Here is a 19,747-nt window from a genome sequence, read left to right on the forward strand (position 1 = left end):
CTTCCACAAGAAAATTAAACACTTGTGTTGTTCTGCAGCAGATCCTTAGGATCGGTACAACACCTGCAGCTGAGTTCCAGCACCATCAATCAAACCACCACCGACAGGGAGACATCTTCAACAGTAACACAGCATTCATGTACTAGATGTGAGCTCTAGGCCTCATTATTCATTAGTACCAAAGCTTATAAGTATCGTAGTAATACAGCATTCATGTACTAATACTAGGGGTATGGCACAAAAACAAAATCTCAAACTCTATGCCCCCAGACACTACACCACTTCTCTATAGCTGGGGTACTGCAAGGGAAGAAAAAGAAAAGAAAAGACAAAAGCAAAGTCAGCAAGGATCAGCCCCAAAAAATTCTGCAGGGACGAGCAATGCCCCTGCTTATTGGCCCCCTGTTATCTCCCCTCCAACAAAGGAGCAAAGAATACAGCTTCAGTGGGTCTAAAGCATACATGAGTGTCAATCCCGTAGAGCCCCAAGTCACATGCATAGAGGTCCATCTGCAGGAGAAAGTAGAGCGCCAAATTAGTTTTAACAATTCTTCAAGCAAAACCTTCACATGATCAAGGCTCTGTATTCCTTGCAAACAAATCAAGCAGCACGGTTGGGTTTTATATAGATCAATCTCTAAGTGCAAAGATAATTGGAGACAGGTGCCAAGTTACTTCAAAGCTCAAAGCCACATTTGTGCCAAGACTAAATACATGTTAAAATAGCACAAGTAACACCTTACAAACCCAATCCAACAGCATATACCTTTTTTATGTTCGACTCTCCAAGCCTCAAGCTTTGTACTCATGGATATGCATCCACTTGGTTGACGACCATTTATTTCCTCTAATCACAGGACAACCCCCTGCAAGAACAACAGGATATAAATAAAACTGCATATAATATAACATATGAAAAGCTGGAGGGCCAATATCTTTCCACAGGGAAAATGGAACAAGGCTACAAGGGCTTCATAAATGAAAAGGTGGAATATCTTCAGACCTTCCCATATCATTGAAGAAAAAATAAGTAACAAAAACAAAAGACGGCTATTGAACTAACCATGCAAACTTAATGGGTCCAGAGTGGCATCTGGTTTCATGCTCCAGAAAAGAAGTGCATCTCCCATCTTTGGTTTGACAGAAAGGCCTCTTTTGGCACACTCTGAAAGCTCATTGTACCATGGTAAAGAACTGGCGTTCACATTTGCATCAGGGAAAATAGTCTCACCCCCTTCTTCAACATCTGATCTGTACCCATTAAAAATAATATATAAGAAAATACAGCAAACTCAATTAACACTACAATTATCTAACAAGAAAATAATGTATAAATATATACTTACAGATACATCAGAAGAGTAGCCATCCTCTGACCACCATTCTTGGTGTTGAACTCATCAAGAAAATAATCAAAGTGAGGCTCATACTTCTGCCCGACTTCATAATGCAGCACTTGGAGTCCCTCACCATGATCTGTAAGGCAGCATATATTAATATGATTCAACAGGATAATACATCCTTTAAATGATCAAAGCAAAAAGAGAGAACGAGTTGGAGATACATAGCTAGACTGCATTTCATGATGGGAACATGCTGACAAAACTCAGTTTCGTGTCATTGGGTGTAATGTTATTCCTAACAAACAACTAAGAAGGCACATATAACCATCAAATTGCGCTATGTGCTATACGTTTTAATTTATCATTTTTAAGATCACGCTAAGCACAGATCTTGCTCGTGAAAAATATAGCCGTACACTAAATATACTCATAAAAATCACACACCTACAGGTGTGAAGGTGTAGTTTGCTATCCTCTTTTCAATTGCTCGAATAACCTTGTCTCTTCCTCTTTGAAGAAACATGCCTGAACTTGTCCGGACCCTGCTGTCCTTGCTTTTACCAGTAGTGCTGTCGACAACTGTTGATTTTACCATGTGAGGCTTGGCCAATTCAATTAGGTACTCACACTCTTCCTTAGACTAAGAAAAAGAACAAAGTATCAGCAATCAGCGTAGTCAGATAATCATTGACATTGGGTGGGGAGAAGCAGTTAGTAAATACTGACTACATAGATTGTACAGTATGCATAACTATGAACAATTGAACACACACATAACATCTGAGATGTTTTTCCTAAGTAGACGGTAGATATGGAATTGCATAACCAACCACGTCAACCTAAACACGGTATTTATGAAGTCAGGTGTACTCGCATTTCAATGATGGTGATACACAACAAGAAGCAAAAGAATATATCAGCGACAGACGATGCATGTGGCTCTTCCATCCATAGGCAATTTGGTCCCTATGTAAAACCACCAGCAACATATATGCCACAGGGAACTAGTCAAGAAGACAAGTATTCCACTGCATTTAATATGGTTTAGTTTGGCCATTACATCCCAATTGTCTCATATGTCAGCTCATAATCCACCACAAAATAGAGTTGTGCTATGATAAAATGAAGGCCTAATACTAGAAGTTTAGTCTAGCTTTTTATGTTAAAATAAAATGCAATTGAGACCCCCCACCCCACCCAAAAAAAAAAAAAAAAACTAAATAAAACTGGAATGCAGTACACACAATTGCTAAGTTCATGGCAAAACACATGCGTAAGTCATAAGATGAGCACCATTATTCTATTCCCAGATCCAACTGTACTACCACACAGCTCATGATTCAATCCATCTCGGTCATGACAATCAGATGACGCGAAGAACTTTACACAGATGAGCAAGCATGCACAGACAGAGAGACCGCGGTGGTGGCATTGGCATTGCATTGCTTACCAGGAAGTTGTGGTAGACGAAAGCCCTGGGCTCCCACGAGATGACCTCGGTCCACTGCGCGCCGCGCTCTCCCAGCCCTTCCCTGCTCGCGACCAGCCAACAGCAGCGACGATCAGGATCAGCAGCGGATCGAGCCAAATCTGAAGGAGCTACAGCAGGTGGGGAGGGAAATGCGGGGGCCGAAACGGAACCCCCAGGTGGACGTGGAAGGATCACATCAGTCGTGACTCACCCCAGGTCGCGGCGGGCGCCGGGGCGCGCGGGTCGGGCGTCGGCGGACTCGGTCTCCCCTCCGGCAGCGCCGGCGGCGGTAGTGGCGGCGTTGGGCGCGGACACGGGGAGAGAGAAGACGCCGAAGGCGATGAGCGCGAGGAGGGCGGCGGAGACGATGAGCAGGGCGGTGAGCGCGATGGCGTACGGCGAGGCGCGGCCGCCGCGGGTCGGGAAGACGCGCGGCGGGCGGATCCCCCGCATGAGCGGCCGCGACGGCGCCATGGGGCGGGCGGGTGGATCTCCCACGCGGGAGGTCAGGTGGGGTGGGGGGAGGGAGGGAACGGAGCCTGGAGCGAGACGGACGGGGCGGGGCGGCGTCGCGGACGGGTCGCTTTCTGGCCTCTCCCTCCGCGTCGGGTTCCAGTGGCTTCGTTTTCTTGGCGGCGAAGGGCGGGGCGGTGCAGCCGTCTCTCTCGTCTAGTCGTCCGTGCCCGTACGCGCTGGAGATGGAATTCGGTCGTGGCGACCCGACCCGAGCCGCGGATTTGTCTCCGTCCGTGCTTGCCAAATGCCAAAACCGGGGGCGGCGCGCCACCGCCTCCGCCTCCGCATCAGGATCAGGTGGCGATTGCTCCTTTGCGCCGCGCCACTGACAGCTGCGTGCTGCCGTTTTCATGCCATTAAACAAAATCATGCAATTCTTTTTAGACTATACAGTAACACAGTACGACGTAAACTCACACGCACGTTGATCCTACTCCATCACCACCTTCAAAACTGAGCCGACAAATCCTCGAGACAAAGTCACTATAGACGTCTCGCTACGAAGGGAAACATTACCTGCCACTGAAGATACAAAACGATTAAATCCTAAAATATTCGCCCCTACAAAGAGTCAAACTCAGGACGTCAAGTGCTACTGAGACTCTTAGGGTACATGCCCTTTCACCAAAACGATGCAATTCTCGCTATAATACTAAGTGAAACCGTTTTGACTTAACCAATTGTTTTTTTAACATAGTCATATTTGTTATGTCAAATAACTAATTATTTGGATACACATGACTAGTTATTAGTTAAGGATAAAATTAACCTAACAACTAGTTGAAGCTAAAAGAATTAGTCCTCCTGTTTAGATGCACAATAATTTTGACTAAATTTTAGCTAGCTGTAAATTATCCCTTATATCCAAACAGGTCCTAAGGCTTTGTCCAGATCTCATTGTCGAAGGTTTAGCTACTAAGGCCATATTCGCTTCTCTTATAATCCATCTTTTTCAGCTTATTTTTCAGCCGGAACAGTATTTTTCTCTCACAACAAATGAACTGGAACGGTGTTTCGGCTTGTTTTTTCAGCGAAGCGAACGGGGCCTAAATTTTAGACCACTTTAGTTCTTGATGTTGCAAAACCCAAGGTTTAAAGTACTACCTAAAGTTTAGCTAACCATAAAAAAAAATAGATTACACAAGTGAGATAAAGTAGTCTAAAGTTTTAGTCCCAACTTTAAACAACTAAATTTCGATCGTATAATCCAAGTAGAGGAACTATTTTAAGAATCTTTGTGCAGTCACGCGCCATTTACTATTAAAAGCAGATGTTTCAGATAGCCTATGCAATATCATATCTTACAATAGTGCCATTTTAGTGTTTTTTATTGGTGTATGAACCATATAGATATCAATGAAAATTATTGAGGCCTTTATTTTAATTATTTTTAGCTTTTTTAGTGAGCTTTTGAGGCTCCACAAACGTACATGAAAACAATTCTACTGGCCAGAAACACTCCTCTGCGCAAGACCGTTTGGTGCGACTCCGCACCTAGAGGTGCGGAGCCGGTGGAAAGAAGTCGGGTGAGAGTCGCAACAAAAAAAAGACTCATGGTACAGATATAGAAACTCACATAAATACACAATCCGCCTAAACTCGGTGAATGCATGCACATGCTTTGTAATCCTATGACTGATGAAGTGACGATATAACACTGGGCCCGGTCGACCGTAGATTTTATTTGGATTATGTTTGTCAAATATATCACATACAATGTTTCTGACAAAAGCGGAAACGAAAAGAGAGAATGTTAGTTCCTCTTTTCTCTATGCTGGGTGGGAGAATTATGCAAATTATGCTTTTCTTCTGTTGATTCTGACTCACTTCCTTCACATTTCCAACACCATATCCTCTTTTTAGAATAAAAAAACCACACAACAAGCAAAACGAATAGGCGACCGATTGTTGCGCTAGTTCGCTATAATATAATATACGGATAATTGATGATATGAAGAAGGAGACCAGCTGCATTTGATTTTGAGAAAAATTGACGAGGAGATGGAATATGTCGATGTCGATGGAAATTAAATTACAAAAATAAAAAGAACTGGGCGGGGGATCATCTGGCAGCTGCATTGCGTTGGGCTGTGTGACAAGGCCCAGCCCAAGACAAAACTCTGTTTGTCCCTCTGACGGCCCCTCGTCTTCTTTCTTCCAGTCCAGGTCCAGCTCGGCAGCTCCAGCTCCGGCTCCACAGTGCGGGGACTGCGGGCAGGCTGGAATGGATCATCATCATCTATTCATCTGTGAAAACAAAACGTGGATCTGAATCAAAAGAGGGAGAGCTGTCGCTGCTCTCTGCCCGCCTCCATCTCCACCCATCTCCCAAGCTCGATCTCATCCCATCAATGGCGATCTGAATCAACCAAGCCATCTGGAAGCTTCCAGTCCCATGGAGCGGATCCTCAAGTCCGCCAGGGAGTCGGGCTCCCTCAACCTCTCCAATCGCTCCCTCAGGTCCGTCACCATCACGTCCAAATCGCACCTCTCCCACCTCGTCTCTATCTACAGCGTCCTCCTTCAGATTTCACCTAGATCACATCCCGTTCATTCGGACGGACCGCCTCCACCTCTCGTGCCCGCCGATGCCGCCTAGCTAGCTTCTCTGCTTCTGGTCTTCCCGGTTCTGGCGTGCCGGGGGATCGCGTGCTGACATTACATTTCGGCCTTTCTTCGTGCGTGCGTATATCAAATCAAATCAGTGCTCTCTATGTATCTGCTGTTGCTGGCCTCTGTTCAGCTCGACTCAACTGTAAGCTCCAGTTTGATGACAGTTAGCACTATTTCATGCCATGTGAGGGTAAAATGTGAACGCTTCCCAAAATTGTTTACAGCTTCATACTTGCAACCCCAGCCGACAGAACATCATGGAAAACATTGGTGCATTTAGTTCCAACATCAGCCACCACACTTATGATTTCATCTCTTCAACAAATATCCAGACATTCTGTCAGTCGTGGGGTGGCCTCGGAGCTAGCACTACTTCTTTCCTTTTACCCTCACTCACATAGTCACATTCTCAACTATGGAGCTTGTTGCTAAATACGAGATCACTCTACTTGTCGTACCTAAAACATACACATTCCGTCCTTCACTTCTGTTATAGCTAGCTAGTTAGTCACTGCGTGCGTCTCTCACAGTACTTCTGCCTGTTCCTTTTCCACCTTGCCCTGCAGGGAGATACCCAAGGAGGTGTACAACAACTTGGACACGGGCAGCCAGGATGAGAAATGGTGGGAGGTAACATGCTCATTACCTACCACTACGCGCTAATATACACGCCTACAAGTGATGATAAGTAAGTAATCAGATCACGCGTGCAATTTTCAGGGAGTGGACCTCCAAAAGCTCATCCTGGCTCACAATAACCTCGAGGTGTTAAGAGAAGACCTTAGAAACCTGTCTTCGCTTGTTGTTTTAAATATAAGTCACAACAAGATATCTTCCCTTCCAGCAGCTATCGGAGAGTATGCACCTTGTATTTGTTGACGAATTCCATTCATAGATATGCACCAGTAATTTAATGGCGCCATGGTTGTTTGTAATACTCTTTCTCGCAGTCTCCCATTGCTAAAATCACTGGACATATCTTTCAATCAAATAAACACTCTGCCCGAAGAGATTGGCCTGGCTACTTCTTTAGTCAAGTAAGCCTATATGTACTTTTTGTGTAGTTCAATTAATTTACTCTCATTTTATACTGCATTGTTACGCAGTTCCACGTTCTTTTGGCAAGTATCTGCAGTCATCTCTCCTACCCTAGATCTCCGTAGTCTGCATGCCTTTTTTTTTACCGCTCCACCTCGTTTGTGTTTCACAAAGTGTACAGCAGCTGTTGATTAGCACATCATGTGAAGAGTAGAAGCAATGTGTGGTGCTTAATATTAATGTATTTTATGCCATGTTTTGCCAGGGTTGATTTCTCAAATAATTGCCTTACTGAGCTTCCACCTAGCCTTGCCAAATGCCCAGACTTGTCCGAACTCAAGGTAAGTTGCATTGGATGTATTCTTACTTTTTGGCATATAGTTATCTGGTTTCTTGGTCTTGCACTTGATGGCTTTCCAATTTATCACTTCCTGGTTTATTTTGTAGTTTAGACACGCACAAAATAATGTATGCATTGTGTACAGGCATCAAACAACAACATATCCAGAATACCAGATGTACTTGGTGGCTGTTGCAAGTTAAGTAAATTGGATCTAGAGGTAAGAACTAATAGAATGCTAAATCTATTACTTTGTTGTTCCAGTTGCCTGTTGAAACTCAAGTGCCACAACTTATCAGGGTAACAAGCTTGTGACGCTTTCTGAAAACATGTTTGTGTCATGGACAATGCTCACAGAGTTGAATCTCGGTATGAAATGTAACACAAGATCTGTTGAATTTATGTGATTCATTTGAGTTTTGCTTGCATTTAACTAACTTTTAGCTTGTTCCAGCGAAAAATCTGCTTACAGCCATCCCAGGTAGCATCGGAGCACTTTCAAAACTAATTCGCCTGGACATGCATCAGAATAGTGAGTTTATCTACCATGTTGTCACATGTGCATGCTCTATATTTTTACTCTTTCACTAGCATTGATGGATTTCTACCTTTCTGTGTCAGAAATAACATCAATTCCTCCTTCCATAAAGGGTTGCTCTTCGCTAGCCGAGTTCTATATGGGGTTTGTTCTCTACTCACAACTCAGGACATATTCATCTTTTTTCTGTGCATTTATTTTTCTGTGATGTAAATTAATCTTTTCTGTTTTGTGTTCCAGAAATAACTTATTGTCTTCAATACCAGCTGATATTGGCATGTTATCAAAATTAGGCATACTTGATCTCCATTCTAATCAGGTACCCATCGTTTCCATGGCCAAATTGTCAATTTTCTGCATCATTTAAACAAAAAAGAAGACACTGTCGAGAAAAGCTGCCAGTTCCTTGGCTGGGAATATCTAGCATTTATTTTGGAACTGCAAGCAGCGAGTAGTGTGCGATAGTTGCTTGGGCCTTTTCATACATGATAAATTAATCATGTCAACTGTTTTAGTAGGCTTGTTTTTTGTGTGGGGGTGGGGTTGGGTGGGTTGGGGGGGGGGGGGGGGGGGGGGGGGGGGTAGAATATCCTTTGAGATCTTGTTAGTTAGGACACATACATGATACATGTTCAAATGAATTTATAGAGCACAATCATTCAGAATAGCTTTAGTTATATTGTTGCTTCCTGCCACTTGATGATGGTTTTCACAACAAACTTATTTGTTAAAACTTTGGATGACTTCAAACAATTAAGTTATTTGTCAAAAGCGCCATATGTATGACAATAACAACGTAGCCTTAGTCCCAAGTTAGTTGTGGTAGGCTACTGTTTATTTGGGTTTAGGAGTATCCATCAACAAACCAAATGGCTGATGAATTTTCTCCTGTTACCAGCTAAAGGAGTATCCAGTTGGAGCCTGCAACCTCAAATTATCTTTCCTCGATCTATCAAATAACTCATTATCTGGTCTACCATCTGAACTAGGTTCGTTCTACTCTGCACTATGCTGCTGTTTGTCTGCCTTGTTTGGAATCACTATGCATTGGTATGCTTGTTTGCCTAGGCATATGTTATGCATTCCTCTCTGTCTGTTTTTATGTATTTAACAGATCGTAGATCTGAATTCTTGCATGAGTGATTAGTGTATGCTTTGGCCTTTAAGAACCTTGCGTAGTTTGTGTTACTGCCTTACTGAAAATTCTGACAATCCATGCGCCACTCAAGGTAAAATGACTACCCTAAGAAAGCTTCTGCTAACTGGAAATCCTATGAGGACACTTAGGAGGTATGTATTATCCCTGTTTCTCCTACCATTTCTTAAACAAGTTGTCAGGGAGATCTATGGAGCTGCCAAAGTTAATATATTGTGTTCCCAGTTCATTGGTTTCTGGACCAACAACAACATTGCTGAAGTATCTGCGCAGCCGGCTTTCATCTGATGAGGAAGGTAATTGAGAAGTCTATGTCAACATGCATGCATTTGATCTTTGATGGCAACATTTGACATTAGATTGTCTGGATTTGAGAATCATTGCCATGACCACTTAAATGATCCTTAAACCTATTTCCTGCGCAGCATCAGGATCCGGAAGCACCCCGACTAAAGATGACCAAATTGCTGCAGCAAGGCGATTGTCCTTATCTTCAAAGGTGTGTTTTAATTTTTCAAAATATTTGTGGTGTCATAAGAAAGTTCTCCCTTTCCTTTTCCTTTTCTTCTCCTTAAATGAATTGGTTTCCACATTGCTGCTGTATCAGGAACTGGACTTGAGTGGTCTTGGTGTGACCAGTGTACCAGCTGCGGCATGGGAGTCAAGTGATGTGGTAAAACTGGATCTTTCTAAAAATTCAATAGAAGATCTACCAAATGAGTTGTCATTATGCTCATCACTTCAAGTAAGTTTCTTAGAATGGAAATATCGTCGTCTTTTTTATTATTATCAAGCTCAACATGAATATTTAGCGTTTGCCTTTTTTTTCAGTCCTTAGTTTTGTCTAATAACAAGATAAAAAGGTGGCCTCGCACAGTGGTTTCCTCCCTTACCAGTTTGTCTTCCTTAAAGCTGGACAATAACCCCTTGGTAGAGGTAATATAACAATCACATCTCTTTGTATCATTTGTCTTATGGCATATATTTGGCAAACAGAAGAATCTCAATTTGTCAAGTCTTATAGCCAATGTTGATTATTGGAGCTTGACCAAATGTTGATAGTACAAAATGAAAGCAGTATTAACTTTGAGAGAGCACGAAGAGAATATTCTTGAAATATTACGTGCAAATATATGGTAAATACCCAGCATTTCATTACACAATATCATAACACACTTGCTTTTCTTGTAGATATCATCCACTGATATTGTGTCTCTGTCCAAACTGGAAGTACTTGATCTAAGTGGCAATGCTTCAGCACTTCCTGAACCTTCTGCAGTTTCCGCATTACCACAGCTGCAGGGGGGGAGAATCTGGATCTTGTGTGAGAAGGGAGCTTTGTGATGGTTTGTGTGTTTGCACCCTCCATTCGATATACTGGATATTATCCACATGTTTGTATTGGAACAATATATGAACAATAAGATGCAACAGAAGTGCTTCAAACACATCCCAGAGAGAAATTATCCACCGTTGGATCTGACACGGTCAGATCATCATTGCTGATTCATCATTTATAGATCGTCACAGACTACACCAGCCAGCGGAATTTAGAAAAGGTTTCACGTCAGAATCATCTTTTGACAAATTTCACTCTAAAATTTTGAGCAGATTTCATGTGTAACACAAACTTTTCGTGTAGCCAAAATAGATATACACGATTTTCGGATTCATAGTATAAGTCATGCAGAAGCACCAACTTCATAAGCACGCTTTCGATCAACTCACACAGCAATTGCCTGGGACAAAACGGCAATGCATGTCCTGTATTTTACAGGTGCACATCTATCCATAAGCCAATCTCATTACCTCATAAATGCTAGATATCAAACTCACCCCAAAAATAATGCATTCCCAGTTAAGACATTTGTACAGAAACAATTTCTTTGGGCTGTACCCACAAAAATGTAATAAACAAAAAAATGAGTAAGACGTGAAGGAAGAAGAGAACAGAGTGTTAGTTTCGTATTCAAGCCTGGTTGTATACCTAGTACGATCCAGGTAAGCTCCCTCGCTGGATGACCTTGTCATCCTGGGGCTACTCCAGATGCTGATGCGCTGCTGCAATGCAAGATTATTCCTGCTGGTCCAGGAAGTTCTGAGTGTATGCGTTTCTTGCTTGGGTAGCCTGGAGCTGGTAGCAGTTAAAAGGTGTGCCATAAAACCATGCTCCACATCTCTCTAATCATCCGGATCCATCTCTTCATCTTGCCCTGAAGATTTATTGGAGTCACTTCTGTCAGATTCCTGCGTGTCTGAGCTAGAGCCATCTTCAGGCAACTCATCCTCATAGTCCTCATTTTGAGGTTCATTATTCCTGGCAGACGCCGTTGCAAGGCTGCGTGCCATCCAATCAGGACACTCTTCCTCACCTCCAAATAGGAATCTGCCATTGCTGTCTTTCACCGATTGAACAGCAGGTGACTTCAGCGTTCTGCAAGAGCACTCTGGCAAAGGGTGGGCGAGAAAAGATACAGGTCTTGACGACATAGCTGATGACACGACGCCTTCCACACTTGCACTCCTGTTGAGGTGCTCACGTGCAGCAATTGTCCAATTCCGCGGTGGATGATACCGATGATCATTAACATCTTCAAACAGCGCAGCAATAATCTTTCTGTTGATTCAAAAGGAAAGGAAATTATCATCATGCAAAACTACATAGCAAGTGGATAACTGTCAAAAGGTTATTATACTTGACCCACAATATACTACTGGACGATCCAGTAACTTTGATGTCTTACAATTAGCATAGCTATTGTGTTTGTTCCAAGTTTAACAGTTATCCACTTGCACTCTGAAGGCTACTTTACTACCATTAATGTCAGTTACAATTTTTTCCTTTGCAATTTAGCAAATATTAAATGCATTTTTAATGGCTGAATATAAGAAAAACTATTCTAAGCTGTACAAAAAGTATGCAACCATATAAAAATATAATAGCTCTGTACCTTTCAGGCCTGTAGGTTATACCGGAAGGTGTTTGGTATAACCGGTGCCCCATGACCAAACTTGAGTAGTCTGGCCAACCACTCCCGTCATTGTGAAACCCGGGGAAGAAGGCATCAGCTTCGACAGAAACAAAATAATCAAGTGCATCCCAGAGCAACCGGTGTGCTTGCCTCCTGAACTCAATCAATGAAGCATCCGGTTCCATGTCATTCTCACCAATCCAACCATACCAGCCTTCCTTCTCATGGGCATAGAATGGCCTTGCAGGAGGTGGAGGCCGCGGTCTTGGACGAGGCCCTGCTCTCTTCCATTCTTCAATGAGTTGTTTTTCACTTTTGGGAGGTGGAGGCTGTGGCAAATCTGGGGTTAGAGGATCTTCTGGCCCAACTAAATCAAACAGCTCCCTCTGACTACATAGTGAAGTGCGATCAACTAGGTTAGCAAACATAGCTCGTAGAGGAATAAGCATTCTTTGTCCACCAAAAGTCTCGGAACCAGCCAAGAATATTATTGTAGTTGGTGGGTAACCTAATGCTTGAAGTAGAAGTCCAACCTGGAAACACAGGATTGTTTACATCACAGCATTAGCAATCAAAATGAATCAGTAAGCTGGTATGGTAATAGGTAAATCAGGCATAGTATTAAGCAGATTATATCGTGCAGCTCAATGTGTGCCACAGGACCAAGGAATAGAAAGAAGAGACAAAGTCTTTCTAGTTTATCATCTAGTTTTCTTTTGTTTGGTTGCTTATATTTTGTCAGCCTCAGATTTCTTCTATGTGAATTCTCTTGGTGCAGAGCAGTAATATAACACCAGCTTACCTTTTATTAATGAACATGCAAAAATTGCATCCAGATTTAGTGAGCAAACATACTGTTACAAGCAAGCTCACCTCTTCTGGCATGAGTGGACACAAACCAGCCATCTTCCTGGACACTGAATCAACTGTTAGCTGCTCCTTTACTGTTCCTCGTTTAATCATCTGATTCCTTCTATACTGAATAAGCTCTGTATGAATATCCTAGAGATGATAAAATTAACAACCAGTCAAACGAAAGTCAGTAGATAGTATTGGAACACAATAATTGTAAGCATACAAACCTGGAACAGTTCAGCGCAACCATGAAAGGCTAGAGTATCTCTAAGCAGTCCTGGGTGATAGGCCACATAAGGACGGCCAGATGCTCGCAACCTATACAAATCATTCTGGAGTTATGACTTATGAGAACAGAAAACCACACTATAGGAAATATAATTAATAATGAGTAAAGAAACCGTCTCCTCGCATTGCACAGGCGAGGGTAAGGCTTGCCACTGACACCCTTCCCCAGACCCCGCACAGAGCGGGAGCTCTCTGCACTGGGTACGCCCTTTTTAATGAGTAAAGAAACCCTTCAGCTCCTATAACTAGCATACCCTGAAAGGGTAAGATTTCAACTTTACATAGTTTAAAACAACATTCTCAATCCAGAGAAAGCAACCCAAAACTTTCCAGTACATACAAGGAAACATTACAAATGATTAAAGTGCCATCCTTCTTCTTAGTGTGTACAAGGAAGTCAACTTCAATTACGGATTAAGGCCAACCATTATTTACTGAGGCATCACAACTGAAATACTCCCTCAATTCCAAATTGTAAGTTGTTCTGTCTTTTCTAGATACATAGCTTTCACTAGCTATGAATCTAGACATAATAGATATTTAGGTGCATAACAGAAACCATGCATCTAGAAAAGCTAGAACGACCTACAATTTGGAATGGAGGGAGTACTAGTTTCTTTGCATAAATTGATGATGCATAGGGCATGGACCATAATTGATAAATCTACAATTGATTAACGAACAAAAAAGAAAGGGTAAGTGGATCAATGGCAAAGGTGGGAAGTCTCACCTTCCTACTATTTGGCTCCCAAGAGCCTGAATTTGAGGGCGCAACCTTAGAGCATGGAAGGCTACCCTGCATCTAAGCTTCTGAAATTCCTCCAAGCTTGAAGGGAGAATTGACTGTAGAAAACCGTATGGAAAGGCTCTAACTTCACATTGACCAAAGAATGAAAAAGAAAACAGAGTAAGCATGGGCGTGGAGGATACCTGAAGACAATTACCTCCATTAACAATTATCCCAAGAACTTTTGATTTTACAAGTCTGGGTAATACTTCTTTGATGTAGTATTCTGGAGTAGCAGAATTCCTAGGAGATACTGTGGGAAATTTTATCTTTTTCCTAGCCTCCCTGAGATCCTTTGGCAAGCCATGCACAATAACCACATCACTGGAAAGTGCATGTATGAAATGATCTTCATCGTATAGATAAGAAAAGCTTTTGAACTTCGGACTACAAGTTGGAACAGAGGAAAGGCTATATTTTAGAGGTCGAGCAGAAAAAAAAAAGGATAAGGAATAGGCAACCACCATAATGAATTTCAGAATGAGGAAGGGCACAGCAACCTGATGCCTTTTGCACGAGTAGTTGCTTGTATCTCAGGAATAACCAGAGTGGCATTTAATAGCCTGGCAACGGCAACAAGATCACAGATCTAATAAAGGAAACAATGTCATGATCCTATTACAATGATAACAAGTAGAAGGATCCTTTACACATTACACAAGAAACCTTACTGAAGACTGTATCTTCTCAAAGCCACCATATATCTTTGCATAAATAAAACCATTATGCTTACCGGGAGCTGCAATAAGGTAATCAGACAGATTTATCAAGGTTTAGTTATATCGTAAAATGGTTTGATGCTGAGTATACAAATCATAACATTTCAGGTAATCTAACACTTTATAAAATGGGATAAGCATGTAGTAATTACAGTGAAGTGTAGCAATAGATTTATCCACATTATTGTGCAGAAATCACATTAAGAAACATTCTAAGGTCAACAACCTAACACTAATGGTTCCAATGTTGGGAAAATATAGAATATTTAATTATCATTCTGAATGAATCTCAACATAAGACAAAATGTGGAAACTAATGAAGAATGCTAGCATATTCAATGTCTGGAAAATACAAGTTATACAATGCCGAGTAAGAGTGCACCTGGGTGCTTTTGTGCCCATTTTAGTCTGAGCGCTGATATTTATACATATCAAAAATATGTCAGAAAAAAACAAAGACAGATAGCATGATAGAATATGCAAACTTGCACAAAAATGATCATCGCACATACCAAAAAAATGCATGTCACTACTATATGCATGTATCTTTTGAGACATTTCTTATACACAAATGGTTTGTCCAAAAAGAAATACAAATGCACCTACATTTTTTTTAACTCAGTGTCTAAAGTAACCAAACGACTAGTTTTTTTGAGGAAACGGCAGGGAAGCCCCCTACCTATTTTTTTTCATTTTCTATATATGTATGTACAAAAGAACAAAGAATATCTGTACAGGTTACAAGGCTTGCAAAGCCCAAAGGAAAAAATACCAAACGACTAGTTGAACAAAAGATGCCACAATGAAAATACTAGTAAAGTAGGTGCAAGTTTAAGATCAATTTACCAGCATATGATTTGCTAGGTTTCGCAAAAGGATGCAAGTGATCAAGTGGGACCAATGGACCCCACAGTCTCCGTGGTCGAGGCCTCTGCCAAAAAACCAAGAAGCATAGAAAAAGATGTTAGACATATAATCGACGATTGCAGTGAAAATAGGTGTCCAACGTAACCACAGTAAACACAAATTCCTTCATTATAAAACTAAGGAAATTTGAGAAATGGGAATTGATACTGTGACATGGTCAGAGCATGTGAATTACCGGTCCAAATGGAAGGACATCGTCCATGTGCATGGTGTACTTTGTAATGCCCCCAGCTGAATAATTAGCAAGAAAAAGGTGCACGAGCAGCGATAGCATCGACAGCACGATGCCAATGGCTGTGGCCAACTTAAACTTGCTTTTGAGCAGCATTTTATTTCATTACTCTAACCTCCAAATCCTGGTGAAAAGGTAACTCTTAGACATCTCCACAGAGCTATATCAGGTGCCAAGAAATCACAAGTGAAAAAAAGTGCACAGTTGCAAACATTTAGCAAAGAAAAGAGCTAGTACAATAAGGCTATATGTTAAACCCACACACAATTTTATCCAGAACCTATGGGTGAGCAAAATAACCACTACAAAGTAGCAGCAAAGGGCTAACCAGGAAAAAGAAAAGGTCCAGAATCTCACAAAACACAACATAGCAGCACGACCTGCCTCAACCAACCCAATGAGGCAAGCGCACAGTGCCCAATCTAGGCAGCTCCTGCGTGCAGCTGCACATGGTACCTCACACAGCACTAAGAGCACACACCAAATACTCGCAGCAGGAGAAGCATGTCTAGAAGGATCTGTCAATCTCGGATCCAGATTCGACAACTTGGTGGGGTTTTGGTGGAAAGCGCGAGACCAAGGCTTTGGATCCTGAGCAACTCAGACTCATTGCAGCATGCTGATGTGTGGGGTAACCCGGTCTCATATGGCTCAGTGAGCTAGGCCACTACTACTATATATACAATCAAGTATTCAAGTTGAGTAAAGCCCCCAACGCTGCTAACTGGCTGGAACAAGCCCAGTGAAGCCGAGAAACAATCAACAATCTGGAAGGATGACCATGTGTGTTCTACCTACGAGCTGTTAACTACTACTAAATTGGTATAGAACGTCATTAGCCACCGCACACTAGTCCAGCAATCGAATCCACCTACACAGGCACAGCTAACGCGTCCCGCAAACCGTATATAGATGCCAAATGCAGGGCGGGGGAGCAAAGTTTGGCGGCGAGAAAAGCTCGCGGGAACAAACTGCTATAGCGGTGCAGTCGAATCGAATCTCAGCATGAGTGCAGGGGCTGGGGTTCTACGTGCCAGCCAGCCCAGGAGGGAGGGTGGGTTTCCTTACCGAGAAGAGGAGGTGCGAATCGATCCACGCCCCGGCGAACGGGGCGAGCGGATCCCCGCCCCTAGCCCTAGGGCGGCCCCGAGTAGCGCGGCGACGCGGGCAGTGGGGGCGGAGGCGCGGCGACGATCTGGATGGACGGAGGGAGGCGGGCGTGGCGTGGTCGGCGCGGGGGAAGGAGGAGGACGGTGGTGGGTGGGCGAGTCCGTGAGAGTGGACGACTCAGATTGGGTAACGTTCCTTCGGCGAGTCACAGCGTAACATGCGGCCCTACATCCAGCGTTGAAACATCATCCAACGGCTGCTACGACACTTTAGTTTTCCTCCATGAAGCTAGGCGGCGCACTGGTTTTCGTCGGGCTGCATCAACCCGTGCCCGCGCTCGCCGTCTGAAGGAGCCAAGCAGTCCTTCACCGCCGCCTGTCGTCCAGAGGGGCCGAGCCGTCGAACTGCACAAGACGACGCCGGTCAGCAGCGTCGCCGCCGGCCCAAGCCAAGCAGCCCTACGTACGTCGCCGTCAGCCCAGGACACCGTCAAGGAGCTCTATGAGGACAAGTATCAGACCTCTTCTCTGTCACGTTCTTGAATGTGCATATGTGATTTACAATATTAAAAATGAATCTGTAAAATACAAACTTCAGAGCATACTGGTTCGTGAGTAGCCCAGTACTTTAGTTTTTATAAGTTAGTAGTTCAGTAGTTTACCATATGGAGTTCAGATAGGCTAACTTATTTATTGCTTTAGAATTGATATGTTTCATCTATGTGTTAATGGTTTATGTGAAAGGCGATGGAAGAACTTGACAAGGGAAACCTCAAGTTGGTTTGAGATTTAAAAATTCAGTTGAGGCTTGACAGTTTTGTGTGGCATGTTACAAACCTATAATCTATACATTTATATATGCTTTTGTCAATCTAAATCTAAATTTAAAAAATTAATTTCATTGGCAGCGACAAAATAAAAATGTTGTTGTTCGGCCCGAAGTCCAATCGAAGAATGATGGCAGCAACAAAGAAGCAATTCCGTAGTCTCAAGAATACAATGTCATTAGCAGTTTTACTTAACTCATAACAGCTACAACTCGTGTCGATGATAACCTTCAGTTTTAAGTATGTACAGGCTAGTTAGATAGCATTTTGGACAGGGCTAACTATAGTATTTTGCGGCCTAAATGTAATCTTTTGTGGTATTACTATAGTCTTTTGTGGCCTGAATATACATGTCAAATGTTTCAGTAGTACCAAATATTATTGGAACACAGCACACAAATCTGAAGTGTGCTTATCTCTTTATCAATCATGTGCGTGCTAAAATATTCTGTTTGTGTGCAAATCTGATGTATTTTCAGAGCCAAAATGGCTTTGTTTCTGTGCAAATTTGATGATGCAAAGTGGTGTTCTCCGTTATAGAGGAATATGTCAACACATAAAGGAAACATCAATATGCTGCAAATCTGTTGCAGTTCAGGTTTCAATTTTTATAAGTTTTATTGATACAATACCTCAAGATGGGCCTCTTAATTTTATTGTACAGATACGAAGAATTTGACGTAGTTACAATAAGTAATTTCTTATTTAATTAAGCAATGGATCTTTGAATCTAGTCCCTGCAGAGAGCTCCTCCACAACATCGGCATGCTTCCAGGATATCTGTAGGGGACCGTGACACCTAAGAGAGGGGGTTAATTAGGCAACTTAAAATTCTAACTCTAAACTATAGTCTTTTTTTCTAACCTATGCAAAAGACAAACTATCTAACTGTGCAACTACGGTTTTGCTAATATGTTGCTATCTCTACCGCAAAAGGAGTAATGCAATCAATGTAAATGCGGAAGCTAAAGAGCAAGATAGAGATATACAAACTCCCATCGATGACTCCGGTATTTTTATCGATGTATCGAGAAGCACGCAAGCTTCCCCCCAGTCCTCGTTGGAGCTCCTCGCAAGGAATCCCTCGCAAGGGCCAAGCTCCCGGTTGGGTAACTCTGTGGATAGCATCGGGCCTTCCCCACGCGCAAGTAGGTCTCCAACGTGCCTTCCGGCAAGTCTCTCTCGGATGCTCCCCGCCGTCTTCACTATCAAGCTTCCGGCCAAAATGCCGTGGGCCTTGTTCCCTCCAGTACACGGTGGCGGCCACACCACAAACGCGGTTGGTGTGATCTCGCAAGACTACAAGCCCCTCCGATGTACAACAATGGTGCGCGCAAGCACCGAGTGGTAAGAGGTATGCAAACCTCACTAAACACTAGGCCTAAACCTAGAGCGAGCACATAATCAGTGGTCTAATCAACCTAAGCACTTCGCAAAGCACCTACGCTAATCACCTAATAAAACACTAAGCACTATATAAGTTGAGATCACTAAAGTGGTATATCAACACCCTTGGTATGTTTCCTCAACTCCACACCCCTCAAATGGCCGGTTCGGGGGTCTATTTATAAGCCCCACTGAGAAAGTAGCCGTTGGGGATGAAATCCCACTTTTCTACTACTAACCGGACTCTGACCAGCGTCCGGTCAGCACTGACCGGACGCGTTTGGTCACGAAAACGGCTCTCTGGAACCTTACTGATGTTGATCGGACTCTGGCACTCAGCGTCCTATGCAGCGTTCGGTGCAGCATCCTGTGCATCGGAGCGTCCGGTGCAGCGTCCTATGCAGCTTCCGGTCGCTACTGTTGACTCTGCTGTTGCCGAGCCTCTTGATCGGAGCGTCTGGTGCAGCATCCTATGTAGCGTCTGGTGCAGCGTCCTATGCATTGGAGCGTCCGGTGCAGCGTCCTGTGCATCAGAGCGTCCGATGCAGCGTCCTATACAGCGTCCAATCACCTCTGTGAGCTCGTTTCTTCGCGATCTTACGTCCGATTTGGTTTCTATCTTCGTGCTTG

General features: G+C 43.0%; 3 protein-coding genes across 3 annotated transcripts; 1 reads left to right on the top strand and 2 right to left on the bottom strand.

The window, feature by feature from the left end:
• Positions 1-295: 295 nt before the first annotated feature.
• LOC136464923 (probable prolyl 4-hydroxylase 3) lies at positions 296-3,609 on the bottom strand. Its single transcript, XM_066463869.1, has 7 exons — positions 3,026-3,609; positions 2,794-2,875; positions 1,788-1,983; positions 1,347-1,476; positions 1,064-1,251; positions 767-866; positions 296-510 (listed from the first exon to the last, which is right to left on the bottom strand). The coding sequence occupies exons 1-6, from the start codon at positions 3,286-3,288 to the stop codon at positions 793-795; spliced, it is 933 nt and encodes a 310-aa protein (XP_066319966.1). The 5' UTR covers positions 3,289-3,609; the 3' UTR covers positions 296-510; positions 767-792.
• Positions 3,610-5,536: 1,927 nt separating this feature from the next.
• LOC136468123 (plant intracellular Ras-group-related LRR protein 6-like) lies at positions 5,537-10,463 on the top strand. The gene is made up of 17 exons (XM_066466994.1): positions 5,537-5,790; positions 6,510-6,573; positions 6,664-6,800; positions 6,894-6,980; positions 7,247-7,322; positions 7,467-7,541; positions 7,621-7,690; positions 7,776-7,853; positions 7,943-8,003; positions 8,100-8,178; positions 8,758-8,848; positions 9,089-9,149; positions 9,241-9,311; positions 9,441-9,514; positions 9,623-9,760; positions 9,847-9,951; positions 10,207-10,463. Exons 1-17 carry the CDS (start codon positions 5,726-5,728, stop codon positions 10,357-10,359), a joined length of 1,485 nt encoding a protein of 494 aa, XP_066323091.1. The 5' UTR covers positions 5,537-5,725; the 3' UTR covers positions 10,360-10,463.
• Positions 10,464-10,841: 378 nt separating this feature from the next.
• On the bottom strand, positions 10,842-17,086 carry LOC136468122 (protein EMBRYO SAC DEVELOPMENT ARREST 30-like). The gene is made up of 11 exons (XM_066466993.1): positions 16,864-17,086; positions 15,739-15,919; positions 15,483-15,567; positions 14,589-14,656; positions 14,418-14,506; positions 14,061-14,304; positions 13,861-13,973; positions 13,070-13,160; positions 12,861-12,989; positions 11,967-12,520; positions 10,842-11,632 (listed from the first exon to the last, which is right to left on the bottom strand). Exons 2-11 carry the CDS (start codon positions 15,889-15,891, stop codon positions 11,197-11,199), a joined length of 1,962 nt encoding a protein of 653 aa, XP_066323090.1. The 5' UTR covers positions 15,892-15,919; positions 16,864-17,086; the 3' UTR covers positions 10,842-11,196.
• Positions 17,087-19,747: the final 2,661 nt, after the last annotated feature.

This window comes from Miscanthus floridulus, chromosome 7, assembly GCF_019320115.1.
Source record: "Miscanthus floridulus cultivar M001 chromosome 7, ASM1932011v1, whole genome shotgun sequence".
Lineage (NCBI taxonomy): Eukaryota > Viridiplantae > Streptophyta > Magnoliopsida > Poales > Poaceae > Miscanthus > Miscanthus floridulus.

Excerpts from the sequence above, each read along its gene's own strand:
- LOC136464923 (XM_066463869.1), bottom strand. The coding sequence starts at position 3,288 with ATGGCGCCGTCGCGGCCGCTCATGCGGGGGATCCGCCCGCCGCGCGTC. Across the intron at positions 1,477-1,787 it reads CTACACCTTCACACCTGTAG|ATCATGGTGAGGGACTCCAA; the intron begins GTGTGTGATTTT and ends GCTGCCTTACAG. Across the intron at positions 867-1,063 it reads GGACCCATTAAGTTTGCATG|GGGGTTGTCCTGTGATTAGA; the intron begins GTTAGTTCAATA and ends TTGTTCTTGCAG.
- LOC136468123 (XM_066466994.1), top strand. The coding sequence starts at position 5,726 with ATGGAGCGGATCCTCAAGTCCGCCAGGGAGTCGGGCTCCCTCAACCTC. Across the intron at positions 8,004-8,099 it reads CTAGCCGAGTTCTATATGGG|AAATAACTTATTGTCTTCAA; the intron begins GTTTGTTCTCTA and ends TTTGTGTTCCAG. Across the intron at positions 8,179-8,757 it reads TTGATCTCCATTCTAATCAG|CTAAAGGAGTATCCAGTTGG; the intron begins GTACCCATCGTT and ends TCCTGTTACCAG.
- LOC136468122 (XM_066466993.1), bottom strand. The coding sequence starts at position 15,891 with ATGCTGCTCAAAAGCAAGTTTAAGTTGGCCACAGCCATTGGCATCGTG. Across the intron at positions 14,507-14,588 it reads TTGAGAAGATACAGTCTTCA|ATCTGTGATCTTGTTGCCGT; the intron begins GTAAGGTTTCTT and ends TTCCTTTATTAG. Across the intron at positions 12,521-12,860 it reads GTCCACTCATGCCAGAAGAG|GTTGGACTTCTACTTCAAGC; the intron begins GTGAGCTTGCTT and ends CTGTGTTTCCAG.